Genomic DNA, 14,654 nt, shown 5'->3' with positions numbered 1-14,654 from the left:
CTTGGTCGGTTAAGCATCCGACTTCAGCTCAGGTCATGATCTCACGATCTGTGAGTTCGAGCCCCGCGTCGGGCTCTGTGCTGACAGCTCAGAGCCTGGAGCCTGCTTCAGATTCTGTGTCTCCCTCTCTCTCTGCCCCTCCCCTGTTCATGCTCTGTCTCTCTCTGTCTCAAAAATAAATAAACGTTAAAAAAAAAATAAAAAAAAATAGCCAAGATATGTAAGCAACATAAATGTCTATCAATGGATGAATGTATTAAAAAATGTGATACACACACACACACACACACACACACACTACTCAGTCATAAAAAAGAATTAAATCTTGCCATTTGTAACAACATGGTTGGACCTTTGGACATTGAGGATATTATACTAAGTGAAATAAGTCAGAAGGAGAAGGTCTGATACCCTATGATTCAGTCCCATGTGGAATCTAAAAACAAAAGGAACAAAATGAAGTGAAGAGAAACTCATAGATACAGAGAATAGACTGGTGGTCACCAGAGGGGAAGGCGGTTGGGGATGGGTGAAAGGGGTAAAAAAATGTCAATTGTAGAGTGACAGATGGTAACTAGATTTGCGGGAGTAACCACTTTGTAGCGTATACAGATGTCCAATTATAATGTATGTCTGAATCTTCTATAATAAAAATATATATATGCAAAAGGTAAAAAGATGAGCTTATCAAGCAATTTGTATGAACTCAGATGGGTAAAATTGGCATATGCTTTCAATGGCAAACACTTCACTGTAATTTTCAGCATTATTTTTTTTAAATATAAACAACATTATTAAAATTACTGAATCTTACATAGAAAAAGTCACAGTGATATTGAAAAGCAATTCTAAGACATTTACAAATTACTAGCTACAGTCAATTCACTCACTTCAAAGTCATTTGTCTGGACACAGTGGCTGACATTAATAAGAGTAATAACAGTAATGACATAAGTTAACATTCATTGACCACTTATTGTGCCAGTCACTGGTCTTATCTCTTTACATGTAATAATGCATTCATAGTCATAACAGAACTACCAATTAGGCACTATCATTATCCCCATTTTCCAGATAAGCAAAGAGAGCAACAGATAGAATTAGCTACTTGTTCAAAGTTACACAGCTGAAGTAGAGGGTAGTTCTAGGATTCAAACCCAAGCATCCTCTCTCTTCCATTGTGCTGTATATAGAGGAAATACAGAACCATTTACCTTCTTGTATGCAATGTATCTAACCATTACACTCTGGAAGTGTGAAACTTTGTCTATACTTTTTCAGTTTATTATCAAGATCAAATCAGTAAGTTGCATACAAATTAATTAGGTGTGTATCATTCTACCATAAATAATATAAATCAATACAAACAAAAGCCATATTGAAGCAAACATTATCTTTACGTGTGTATATGTTTTTATGTGTATGCTAATTAAAGAAGTATTAGAAGTTTGAGATAAGTAGCAACTGTCTTCATTTTTCTGAGCCATAACTAGTTTAAATTATGTGAATTTTTGTTTTTGGCATTAATTGCCAAGTTTCTATACTTTTAAATTACCTGAATCTCTGTCCATAGCTTCAACCCTTATGACAAACTCCCCTGGATTTTGGTTTTCTTTAACTGAAGCTTCATACAAGTTCTGCTGAAATACTGGTGCCTCATCATTTACATCAAGAACAGTAATTGTCAAAGTCTGGGATGAAGAAAGCACGGGTATGCCGTCATCCAGGGCCAGAAGGGTCAGAATGTGCTGGGTTTTTATTTCATAATCCAAAGGACAAGTTGTTGTTAGTAAGCCTGATTTGAAAGAGGAGAAGAGAAATATTAGAAACATTTTTTTAAAGAAGTCATGGTTACTCCACCTTTGTCTAAATTACCTAACTTGCTAAAAATTCAGACGTTTTCTTTGTTCAAGAATAAATCTTATTGGGGTGCCTGGGTGACTCAGTCAGTTAAGCATCTGACTGTTGAGACTCTTGATGTCAGCTCAGGACATGATCTCATGGTTCATGGGATCAAGCCCCGCATTGGGCTCTCACAGAGGCTGCTTAGGATTCTTCCTCTCTCTCTCAAACTAAATAAATAAACTTTAAAAAAAAAATAAATCTTATTAAACCGACGTTGAGTTTATACATTACCAAAAATAAAAAATATATATATTGCCAAAAAATAAAAATGATTCTTTTGACTAAGAGACCAAGAACATTCTAGTTTAAATTATAAAATGAATGAGAATTCAGAAATAATCTATCATATATCATTATCTATGGAGATGATTACATCAAAATTATTTACTTATCCAACTTTTACTTTCATTTAAAAAATCTAGGTTAGAGGTGCCTGGCTAGCTCAGTCGATAGAGCACATGGCTCTTGATCTCAGGGTTGTGAGTTCAAGCACTGCACTGGGCAGGGAGCCTACTTAAAATAATAAAACAAGGGTGCCTGGGTGGCTCAGTTGGTTGAGCATCTGACTCTTGATTTAAGCTCAGGTCATGATCTCAGGGTCATGGGGTCAAGTCCTGCATTGGGCTCTGTACTGAACATAGAGCCTGCTTGGGATTCTCTCTCTCTGTCTCTCTGTCTCTCTCCCTTCCTCTGCCCCTCCCCTGTTCTCACATGCTCTCTCTCTCCTTAAAATAAAAAAAATTTTTAAAACCCCAAAGCCAAACCAAAACCAAACAACAAAACTAAAACAAACAAAAAAACAAATCTAGGTTGTGAGAGTATACACTCCAGGTCAAATGACACGTCGTGTTTAATGTTTTAAAGTGACCAAGTTACAAAAAGGTGAGTATGGCTACATTCTTTAAGATAAAGACTTAACATCTCTTTATACTACTCTCCGTTAACTTTTTTTTTTTTTTTTACTAACAAAAGATAGTTAAGACTTTATAACTCAGGTAATAAACTCCAAAGCATGTAACTTACCTAAGCAAAGTGTTACAAAGCTTGCACACATAGAGCTGTTACTGATTCCAGTTCTCATAATTCTTCTTTTAGGATTGCTGTTTGCTTCTCTAACACATGCTTATCCTATGAGAACTTATCTTCATATAATTAAAGAAGCTTGCCCTTTTAGATTTCATAAGATAGTTTTTCAATTACTTATCACTTTATATTTCAGAGCCAAAGCCATTGCAAAACCCACTATGTCTTCCTCATAAGAAATGTGAGCTTTGTGAAGAAAAATAGCCTGTCTTCTCTGAATGCATTCAGCAAGGATCATTTATGTCTTTGAAAAATATCTCCACTGAAACAGCCAGTACAATTGCTCAAGAGTCGTGATACCTATATTACTGAAGCATGATTCTAATTTTATCCATCCTCTTTAACGATCTGGAATAGACCTTCCTTAGCCATGCTGGAAAACATTTTAAGTGTCATTGAAACAGGTCCTTGGAGACCCCTGCTCTAACAGAAATCAGCAGCTGAGTCTGGACTATCTCTCTGTCAGCTGGGCTTTTAGGTGATGGTCATGCGTGCCTCAGAATGGAACCATATGTACAGGATTTAATAAATATTTTGATGAAATTTTCCAATGGTATATAGCCAGACTATAATCATGGCTTCCAAATCCTATACATTCAGTCCCATTCCAAATAATGTTCCTAACTAACAGTTGGGCCAAATGGTACATACATCTGAGATGTTTTATCTAAGACTTATGCAGAAATGGCTTTATTATATTTTGCTAGTCCATCTTTTCAAATCAGGTTGAGGGATGTTAATTTCCAATTTCACAAGAATGACACTCTATACATGTAATCTTCCATCGAAACACATCAAAATTTCTAGGAGATGTTATCTGGCAATATGGTGACAGCAAGAAAAGTGAAATGACAGTGAATGACATTGAATAAGTGACAGAGGGGACGGTGAGTAAATGCTTCTGCAAAAAATAAAATGTTACAGCTGATGTGAAAGTAAGGGTCTTAATGCCCATATCAATCCAATAATTTACAAATACAGTATTTCCAACTATTTACAAATGTGTATTTGCACAATCTTACAGATAGGATTCTATGCTAATGTCTGATCAATGCTGACGCTTAGTCTTGCTCTGCCTCAATTTACTTTGGGCCCTGTGAGGACCCACAGTGCAAAGTCTCAAAGAAGTTTGCCACTGTATATTCATCCCATGAAATGTGAGCTAACAACAAAGCACAGTCGATTTTAATTTCAACAAAAAGGTCAATTACAGTTGGTTCTCTAAATACAACCTCTGTGCCTATCATATACGTAAGTTAAACAGTAAATCAAGTCACATTTCTTTAAAGCCAGTATATCCTGAGAATTATTTTAACATAGGAAAACAAAAAGGACAAATGTAAGCAAGTGATCAGAGACTTTAATTGACAATGGCATACAGTACCTGATGACTCATCTAGCGTAAAGGCCATGTTTTCATTTCCTGAAAGGATGCTGTATGTTACTCTTCCATTCCTTCCTTCATCTGGATCTTGAGCAGTTATGTGGTGCACCAAAGAGCCCACTGTGGCATCCTCTTTGATGTGGGCCATGGGGAAAGATATAAAAGTGGGGCTGTGGTCATTTACATCCAAAATCACTACCTTTGCCATCAGTGATCCCACGCGCCGGTCTGTCACATTCACAGCCTGATCGGATGCTGTTATTGTCAGCATGACAGCTGGAACTCTCTCTCTGTCAAGGGGGGATGCAGTGACTAATGTGCCAAATGAGGGGTGGATAAGAAAGGGACTCATGCCAGGGTGGTGGGATTCGATGAAGTATTGAATTCTACTGTTCAAAAAACTGCCATCCCCATCCTTGGCATTGAAGACATGCACCAGCGTCCCTATAGGGACATTCTCTTCCACGCTTATCACGATGAGCTCTTCTTGGAAAGATGGGGAATGGTCATTCTGATCTTCCACATCAATATTAAGGAAGACTGTGCTATTCAGGGGAGGGGTTTTGCTATGGTCTTTAGTAACCACCCTGAATAAATAATGGGATGTCATTTCATAATCAAGTTCCTTAGAAAGGAATAAGTCTCCTGTCGAGCTGTCAATTTTGAAGTGCCCATCCTTGTCATCTGCAGCAATACTAAAATGTAACTTTCCATTATGATGTTGCTGAAGGTGATCGGGTGACTTTATCAAGCTCATTATTTTTGCAGGCTTCAAGTTTTCTGGTAAAACTAAGTGTCTAATATTCTGAGAAATGATAGCTCTCCCTTTAGATAGAGGTATCACCTGAAATAAGAATGGAAAGGAGGTGTTAACTTGGGATCCTTTGTAACAGATGAATCAATAGATGTGATGATAGTATATCAGAAGCAAATCCCTTCCATTTGTATGATACACATATTAATTGGTGAGAAAACGTCTTTTTCTATTATATAATTCCAAGGTGTCTCTGAAGATTGAAAATTGCGTAATAGCTAGGAGATAAGAAAGTACACAATTTTCCACTTCCCCATTTATTTTAATGTGCGATAGTATCTGGGAGATAAGAAAGTACAGAATTTTCCACCTCCCTGTTGGTTCTAATGTGTCAAATGAGGTTTGGTAAGACCGTGCTACAGTTAAGCTGAATTGTAGCTTTGTGATTCTTCAACAAGACTGTGGGATAGATAGTTCTCCAAATTACTCTAAATCCTAGAGACCAATATATCCATAATGGCCACATCTGTGCACATTTATGTATCATGTGTCTTTGTTTATCTGAAACCAGAGACTTGGAAGTATTATGATATAGAATTTTCTCCTAACCCACATATCCTCAATCAACAAAGAATATAATTTGGAAAGTGAATTCTTAGGGATATCTCTTCTTGATTATTACACACATCTATACTAATATTACTGATTATCATGTGCATGAACAAAGAAATCTAGCTAAGCACAGTCATCTCATCTTTGACTGGTTAGTGTGAATTTTTCCTACAATGAAGACTTCCCACAAGTTGTTTGCTCATTATGATTAAAGCAAAGCCGTAAAATACGGTTCTCAAGTGACTTTTCTAAATTTAAAAATAATGACAAAGAACTATGTGACTTATTATTGACCACGTGTTTACATACAAGTTTCTCCCACAAATTTACCAGGTCCTTGCAATTAGGAAAAAGTAAAAGACAAGACACTTTTTTGTTCTTCATAGGCAGAGCAATGTAAATGCAGTGAGCCTATGTAGTGAGAAAGGTAAGTATCTTGTCAGGAAACGTACAAAGTCAAAAGTTAAAAGTTATTTGGGTCTAATCATTTCGCGAGTCATAATAAAAAGACACACATGAATCTTCGGTGCTCTCTAAATACAGCATTCACTTTATTTAAGGAACTTTGACCATAACATTTGTATAAAAATCAAACAAAAACCTTCAGAACACCTTTAAAGTTTTTTATTTTTTAAATGTTTATTTATTTTTGAGAGAGAGAGAGAGACAGAGCATGAGTGGGGGAGGGGCAGAGAAAGAGGGAGACACAGAATCTGAAACAGGCTCCAGGCTCTGAGCTGTCAGCACAGAGCCCGACACGGGGCTTGAACTCGCAGACCACGAGATCATTCCCTGAGCTAAAGTCGGAGGCTTAACTGACTGAGCCACCCAGTCACCCCTCAGAATATCTTTTCACACTGTACGGTGACAATGGAACATTACCTGAATATTAATGACTGCCTGTCCTTGAAGAGGAGGCTCCCCCTGGTCACTGGCAATTATGGTCATCCTGTAGGAAGGTCTGTAGTCATGTGAAAGTATTGTGGTTGTTCTGATTTCACCACTGTTGGCATCAATCTTGAAGTGATCAGAGCTACCTTCTATAGACACACACGGAAATTAGGAAATCGATGTTAACTGACAGTGCAGAAAATAAAGAATTAACTAATCTACATAACCATATAATTTGGAAGCTTTATTTGTTTTCAGCTCTGTGAGTGTACAAACATAAAATAATACTAAAAATATAGGCAAGAAACGTAACAGATTTTTAAATGTTTTATTATGGAGATTTTCAAACATATAAAAGTGGAAGGAATGCAACAATGAGCGTTTGTGTGGCTATCATTTTAGCTTCAATAATTATCAACTCATGACTGATCTTTATTCCCCATTCATATAATTTCCCCTTACCATCTTCTTTTCAAGCAAATTCCAGAAATCCTATCATTTCTTCTGTATATATTTCAACATGCATCTCTAAAAAATAAGGAAAAGTTTGCCTGGGTGGCTCAGTCGGTTAAGCATCTGACTTTTCATTTCAGCTCAGGTCATGATCCCACAGTCTCATGAGTTTGAGCCCAGCATCAGGTTCTGTGCTGACGGTGTGGAGCCTGCTTGGGATTCTCTGTCTCTCTCCCTCTCTCTCTCTCCTCCTCCTCCCCTACTCATGCTCTCTCTGTCTCTCTCAAATAAATAAACTTAAAAAAAAAAACTAAAAAAAAAGGGAACATTTTTAATATAGTCACAGGACTTCATTTTTCTATTAAAAATTAATAATTATCAGGGCACCTGGGTGGCTCAGTCGGTTGAGCATCCGACTTCAGCTCGGGTCATGATCTCACCCTTCCTGGTTCCCGAGTTCGAGCCTCATGTCAGGCTCTGTGCTGACAACTCAGAGCCTGGAGCCTGTTTCAGATTCTGTGTCTCCCTCTCTGTCTCTGCCCTCCCCCGGCTCATGCTCTGTCTCTCTCTTTTTCTCTCTCTCTCTCAAAAATAAACATTAAAGAAAGTTTTTTAATTAGTGATTATCCCTTAATCTCATCAAATGTAAAGCCAGTTTTAAATTTCCATGGTCTCATAACTATCTTTTCTTTTCTTTTTTTGGTTAGCTCAGCTCAGGTTCAACGTAGAGTCTCTATTTGCATAGCTCTTCAATCTGTGCACTTTTGTTATCTAGCTCTTCATTTTGTTCTTGCAACTCATTTGGTCAAGAAATGCATCATGTATCCTGAAGTTTATCATGATCTGGATTTCACTGTTTCTCATCTCTAACATGTGGCTTAATACATTCCTCTGTTCTCTGTTCCTTAAATGGGAAGGTAGTTCTAGAAAGTGAATCAGATTCAGGTTCAGTTTTGGGGGGGCAAGTTTACTTCATAAAGTGCCATTTTGCATTTTCCTTCAAAAGCACATGTCTGATGGCCTCCTTTTTTGATGTTGGCCCCCACTGATGCACAGCTAAAGATACATTCACTAAAGATACATTCAGTGTTGCAAAGTACAATATTCTGAGTCTATCATCCATTCTTCATTTATTAGCTGGAATATAGTAATAAAGAGAAACTTTCATCTACATATTGGTCATCCAATGGGACAGTTCATCCCAGGAAAGTCAGAATAAATACTTGATGCTAAACTTGTTTTAACAGTGCTCAGAATAATGGATTGGCTCACTAACATCGTCTAGGGCTCCAACTATGACAACGAAAAGTTTGTTTAGTTTCTGTTTTAAGAATCATTAAGCATGAATTAAACACATTGGCAAGGTTTCAATCTATTGCCATTATTATTCTTATTGATGTTCAAACTGTCCCTTCTTTGAAGAGTGGGATCCTCTTAAAGCTGATTCCTGAATTTTTGTAATATGATCCTAGTAATCTGTAGTAGGCTTCCTGTAGCTGGTAGGACAAAATGGCACAGACTCATCTTATAGATTTCCTGTCCAGGACCTGGCGCCAGCTGTTTCTTCAAGGATACTTTACCAGTTATAGAAGATATAAAGACAAATAAAAAAGAATTCCTGCTCTTAAGAAAGTTGGAGGGTGCCTGGGTGGCTCAGTTGGTTGAACATCCAACTTCGGCTCAGGTCATGATCTCATGGTTTGTGAGTTCAAACCCCACGTTGGGCTCTATGCTGACAGCGTGGAGCCTGACGCCTGCTTGGAGTTCTGTGTCTCCTCTCTCTGCCCCTCCCCTGTTCACACTCTGTCTGTCTCTCAAAAATGAATACACATTAAAAAAAAAAGAAAGTTGGAGGGTAGAGCAGGAATTTATGTAACATCTATTTCTTTGTGATTTCTATGCTTTGATCCATTTATTTAATTCTTAACAAGAATACTGTAGGAGATTTTCATGAATGTTATACATGTCTTTATTTGTATTATATTTATTTTTATCTTGTTATTTTTCTTATATTTTATAGTTTCCTCTATTTAGCAGTTGGGTTGAAGTACAAGCAAAAATATGAATAACATAATATATACCATCATTTTTTATATTGCTATGCCCCAAGTATCATTCTAGAAGCTAAGGTTTAAAAATAATCTATATAGGGGGCGCCTGGGTGGCGCAGTCGGTTAAGCGTCCGACTTCAGCCAGGTCACGATCTCGCGGTCCGTGAGTTCGAGCCCCGCGTCAGGCTCTGGGCTGATGGCTCGGAGCCTGGAGCCTGTTTCCGATTCTGTGTCTCCCTCTCTCTCTGCCCCTCCCCCGTTCATGCTCTGTCTCTCTCTGTCCCAAAAATAAAATAAAAAAAAAAAAAAAAAAAAAAAAAAACGTTGAAAAATAATCTATATTTCAAACGTTCGGAACTATATGCTGAGCATCCATGTAAACATTTCCAAATGCGTCAATTCGCAAAATTTCTTCAGAAGTTTTTAATAAATGACAGAGTAACACTACAGCGGAGGATCTGGGTATACTTCCAGATCACATTCCCCTCCTTCTCCGTAACTAGACCTTTACTAGACCGTAACTTTTCTAAAAGTAGTGGTTTATGTTTCTAGTCCATATATTCACGAGTAATATATCACATGGTTTTGTTTCCTTCTAAATAATGGTATTAGAGCAGGATTAGAGCTTAATATATTAATTTTTCTGTGTATGTCCGTGTGTGTGTGTGTGTGTGTGTGTGTGTGCATGCAGCAGGCTCATTATCACTCAACAATCCATCACATCGTCTTTACGATCTTGAACTTTCCCAAGCATGAACATGATACGCCTTTTCATTTCATTCTTCTTTAAGATCTTTCATTAATATTTTGTTATTTTCTGGGGCTCCTGGGTGGCTCAGTCGGTTGAGTGACTGACTTTGGCTCGGGTCATGATCTCATGGTTTGTGAGTTCGAGCCCCACGTCAGGCTCTGTGCTGGCAGCTCAGAGCCTGGAGCCTGCTTTGGATTCTGTGTCTCCCTCTCTCCCTGCCCCTCCCCCACTCATGCTCTGTCTCAGAAATAAATAAACATTTAAAAAATATTTTGTTATTTTCTACTTTAAAGGTCTTGAATGTCTTTCACTGAAATTTTCCTCCCTCTGCTCCTATCAGGATGATCCTGATTTGGGGGGTTTTGAAACATATTGTGTAAGGGGCTCTCTTTAAGAAAAATAAGACCATATTACAAATATAAATTGTTCACTGCCCCCTACTCCCATCCCAGAAGAGCCCTTCAGGTGAAGGCCCTGAAACTTAAACTCCATTACTTCGCAGTAAATCTGCCCCAATATCCTATGGTTTTCTTTGTTACAGTGAGTGAGATCTTTGAAAATGTGCTTCGTTTTTTTTAAATGTTAGTGGTTTTTGTATATTGACATAGTTCCCAGAAGGTTTTTATCTTATTCATTCCAATGGTTTGGCTGCAGGATCTTTTGGGTTTTCCATGTGGACATTATCTGCATAATAGGTAATGTTATCTCTTGCCTTCTTATGTTTGTCACAAACATGACGAAGCAACAAATATCTTTTGAAAAGAGTGTAAAATGTAATGCCAACTAACGCTTATCACTGGAACAAATCTGAGACTTGTACATTCTAAAACAAAAACATAAATATGAAGTTCCAACATACACACACATATATATATGAATGCATGTGACCTTTTCCAGGTATGGTTTACTTTGACCTTAAGAATATTTAGTCTTCATAAAGATTCATAGATTCTTGGTACTCATGATCATATTTCTTTATACTTAATACAATTTTGATTCGCTAAATACTTTATTTTCAATAAAAGTTGATTTGCATTTCAGATTACTGAAAAATATTCATTAAGGTGGATGGTTGGTTGGTTTCTATTTGAGACACACAAAAACCACTATGATTTTACATTACATTTTTAAGTTATTTTTAATTTTTCTAATGTTTATTTTTGAGAGAGAGAGAGAGAGACAGAGAGACAGAGTGCAAGCAGGGGAGGGGCAGAGAGAGAAGGAGACACAGAATCCAAAGCAGGCTCCAGGCTCTGAGCTGTCAGCACAGAGCCTGACGTGGGGCTCGAACTCACAAACTGTGAGATCACATGACCTGAGCTGAAGTAGGATGCTTAACCAACTGAACCACCGGGGGCCCCAATTTAGTATATGTGCTGCCAAAGCAAGCACAGTTATTTTTTAAAATAAAGGTGATTCTAGATAATAACAAATTTATTTTGTTTGTACCTGGTGTTATTTTCATCATTAACCATTTTCCCAGAAGAAGGTAGATAGTTGGTAGACAAAAGAGAAAATTCTAAAAGCTCTTAATTCTTTTATGAAGGGTGACTTTTACCTGGAGATACTGAATATACGACCTCTGCATTGTTTCCTTCGTCAAAATCCTTTGCAAACACAGTTGTCACCAACATATTTACTGGCTGACCTTCCAGAACCTGTCATTAAAACAAACGGCTTAAAAATTAGTCAAAGTTTAGAAAGAAATATGAATCTTTAAGTGAAAGAACACATTACTACTAAGCATTTTGAAAACTATTTTAAACATTTAAAAACATTTAAACATTTAAATATTTAAATATTTAAACATAAAAACATTTAAACATTTTAAAATCCACATATAACTCAAATGTCTACCACATAAATTATATAAATAATTTTTACATAAATGCAAATCCATGAAAAGAAACAGCACTATAAATTTAAGTCTTTCACTCAATTTGGACAGACTATATGCAGCATTTGAACTAATTTTAAGGGAAAAAAATAAAATTGACTAAATGATCTTAGATTTTGGACATATTTTAAGAATTCTAGCATCTTCTCATTCCCCAAATATGCTAGAGATTGATATAAACCTTTATTTCAGGGAACACACCTAATACAGGTAACATACCTCATTAGTTAACAGGAACTTTTCAGAGGATTTTGAAATGTACACGTGGAGTTGAACTCCAAGTGAAGAGTCCTGCTACCCTGCCATGGGATATTTTAATGATATAATTAAAATCAAAATGATACTATAAGAACGCTTTGCTTTGGTAGAATTTTCCTTAAATACAGCTTTGGAGGATGATTTTAAAACTATAAACTGTCTCGGTACCTTTTCTGAGTTGTTCAATATGCATATCTGAACACAGTTTGAGTGTCCGGTTGTTTTGGAGTATAGCTTCCAAGCTTTTTATTCATTCATTTAAAAAAGTAAAGTACCTCCAACATATATTTATTAATTATGTACATAAACAAATATTCTAACTTACTATGTGTACTATAAACCATAGAAAACGTGGAGATGAAAAAGATGAAATAAATATATAGACATAATGAGAAATTTCTGCACGTGCTACCAAAGATCAAATTTTATAATCTCTGGTTGCACGTCTACTTTAGAGCTACAAATTGTTCCCCTACATTTAACTAATCAGCTTAGAGATGGGTACGAATCACCCAAAAGGAACTCTGCACAAAGAGATGCATGCAAGTTACTGGAAAAACAATCCACACCCGAGCACTACTGACAATGGGGCACCATTATGTTTGGGCGCAATGGGCAAAACTGCATTATCATTACACTAGATGGGTGATCTCAAATAGCACATACAATCATTTTTTTTTAATTTATGGGGGTTTTTTGTTTTTTGTTTTGACATGTGAATAATTTCTAGATCTTCTGGAAATGTATGCATTGCCACACCAAGGCTGATTTGATAAATTCACACATTTGACCACAAGATGGTGCTCAAAACAAATGACTAAGAACATTACAAATTCACTGCAAGGTTACTTCACTCTACAAACCTTGACGTGCAATTCCTTTCCAGGGAGACACTGTGGGAAATATGGCCTGTTGTCGTTGATGTCAGTAACTGAGACGTAAACCACCATGCTGGCGTTTCGTGGTGGGGAGCCATGGTCGGTCACTAGGACAATCACCTGATGGTGTACCTGATGCTCATGGTCCAATGCCACCCAACTGATCAATTCGCCTAAGGAATATGGAGTAGAACAAAAGAGGCTGTCACCACGTACTAGAATCTTGCCATTATGAACCACATCCAAGCTAAATCACAGAAAGGAAAACCAGATAGAGAACTCAGAGTAAATGCACAGTTTCCAAGATGATGTATATTAGTAGTTTGACTCCACTGTTAAATTTCCTGAAGTTTCTCCTGAAAATACTTTAAATTTGTCCCTCTTTGTATTTCAAACTATCTACCATTGACCATTTGAACTAAAAGAAAAATGCATTCATAAAAATAAATGATGAAGTACTCCGTGTGAATTTTGTAATAATTTAGAAGATTTAAAATTACAGCGTATCCTTTTTAAATTATTTATCTATTTATAATTTATTTTTAATGTTCATTCATTTTTGAAATAGAGCATGAGCAGGGGTGGGGCAGAGAAAGAAGGAGACACAGAATCCGAAGCAGGCTCCCGTCTCTGAGCCGTCAGCACAGAGCCCGAAACGGGGCTCAAACTCACGAGCCATGAGATCATGCCCTGAGCTGAAGTCGGCACTTAACCGACTGAGCCACCCAGGCGCCCCCGGCATATCGTTCTTCATACTGCTTTATAAAATCATGAAAAGCAGCTCTAACATTACAAGTTCTGGGTTTTTGGTCTCAGTTTCTCCACCTCAGAGACTTCAGCCGTGGAGACTCGGGCAGAAAATCCCAGCTACCTCCACCTGCTGCCAGGGGCATTGGAGGCCACATATTCTCTCCCCAAAGCCCAGCTCCTGCTTCAGGGCTCCACCGCCATTAATTTCCTCGCTCCTTATGGAAATATCTATTTGTGAGAAAGTCAATACGAAGCGACTTCCTGTTACTTTTGCCCTCTTCATCCAAATGAAATGACAGTGTGTAAAACAAAACAAAAAGTGAAATTAGGAACAGAAAGGAAAATTCCTGTTTGGGTAAGGTGCCGAACTGTTGAGCTGAAACCCAGTGTTTACCACGTAAACTACATTTATGTAGTGTTTACAAGATTGTTGACAAAAATCACATACACAGCAACTGCATTTTGAGAGTTCCAAACTGTACTTCTCCTCTGAAAACCCTACACCCTGAATGGCAAGCACATTTTTATTTGATGAACCAACTCCGATTGACAAGTAGCAGTCTGGAGGGCAGTGGTGAAAAAGACTGTGGAGTCCAGCATGGTGCTGCACACACAGGAAATGCCAAGGCAGGCTGGGCTTCCATGGGAGCCAGTTCGGATCACCACAGAGACCGCTCAGAGCATCAGGGTGGAGGGGCAGGCACTCCCACCATGCTCTGAAGGGTGGTCTCAACTCCTATGTTGCCACACTGCACTCATCCCTGGTGAACGGGAATACAGAAGGTAGTCTTCCAAGTCCCTTCATTGACTTTAGGTCTCTTCCCCTCAGAGCAGGACAACGAAGCACAGCAGGAATTATCCCTTCTAGTCATGGTGAGGAAACTGAGCTCTGAGGTTAAACTACTTGCTTAAAAGCCATATATCAATTCGATGAAAGGACACCTGGTCTTTCTGAATCTGGGTGCTGGATAATCGCAGGAGAGAGAA

General features: G+C 37.7%; 1 protein-coding gene across 1 annotated transcript in view; it reads right to left on the bottom strand.

Annotated features, from left to right (window-relative positions):
• Positions 1–14,654, bottom strand: part of DCHS2 (dachsous cadherin-related 2) — a 242,405-nt gene that overhangs the window by 72,792 nt on the left and 154,959 nt on the right. The window contains exons 6-10 of the mRNA XM_019441220.2: positions 12,903–13,090; positions 11,443–11,542; positions 6,621–6,778; positions 4,373–5,216; positions 1,556–1,795 (exon numbers count right to left, since the gene is read on the bottom strand). Of these exons, the coding sequence (XP_019296765.2) occupies positions 1,556–1,795; positions 4,373–5,216; positions 6,621–6,778; positions 11,443–11,542; positions 12,903–13,090 (1,530 nt within the window). The remainder of the gene's footprint in view (positions 1–1,555; positions 1,796–4,372; positions 5,217–6,620; positions 6,779–11,442; positions 11,543–12,902; positions 13,091–14,654) is intronic.

Source organism: Panthera pardus, unplaced genomic scaffold, assembly GCF_024362965.1.
Source record: "Panthera pardus isolate Hobbes unplaced genomic scaffold, ASM2436296v1 HiC_scaffold_13, whole genome shotgun sequence".
Classification (NCBI taxonomy): Eukaryota; Metazoa; Chordata; class Mammalia; order Carnivora; family Felidae; genus Panthera; species Panthera pardus.
Note: the sequence above shows the minus strand (reverse complement) of the source record. Positions and strands in the feature narration are given on the sequence as shown.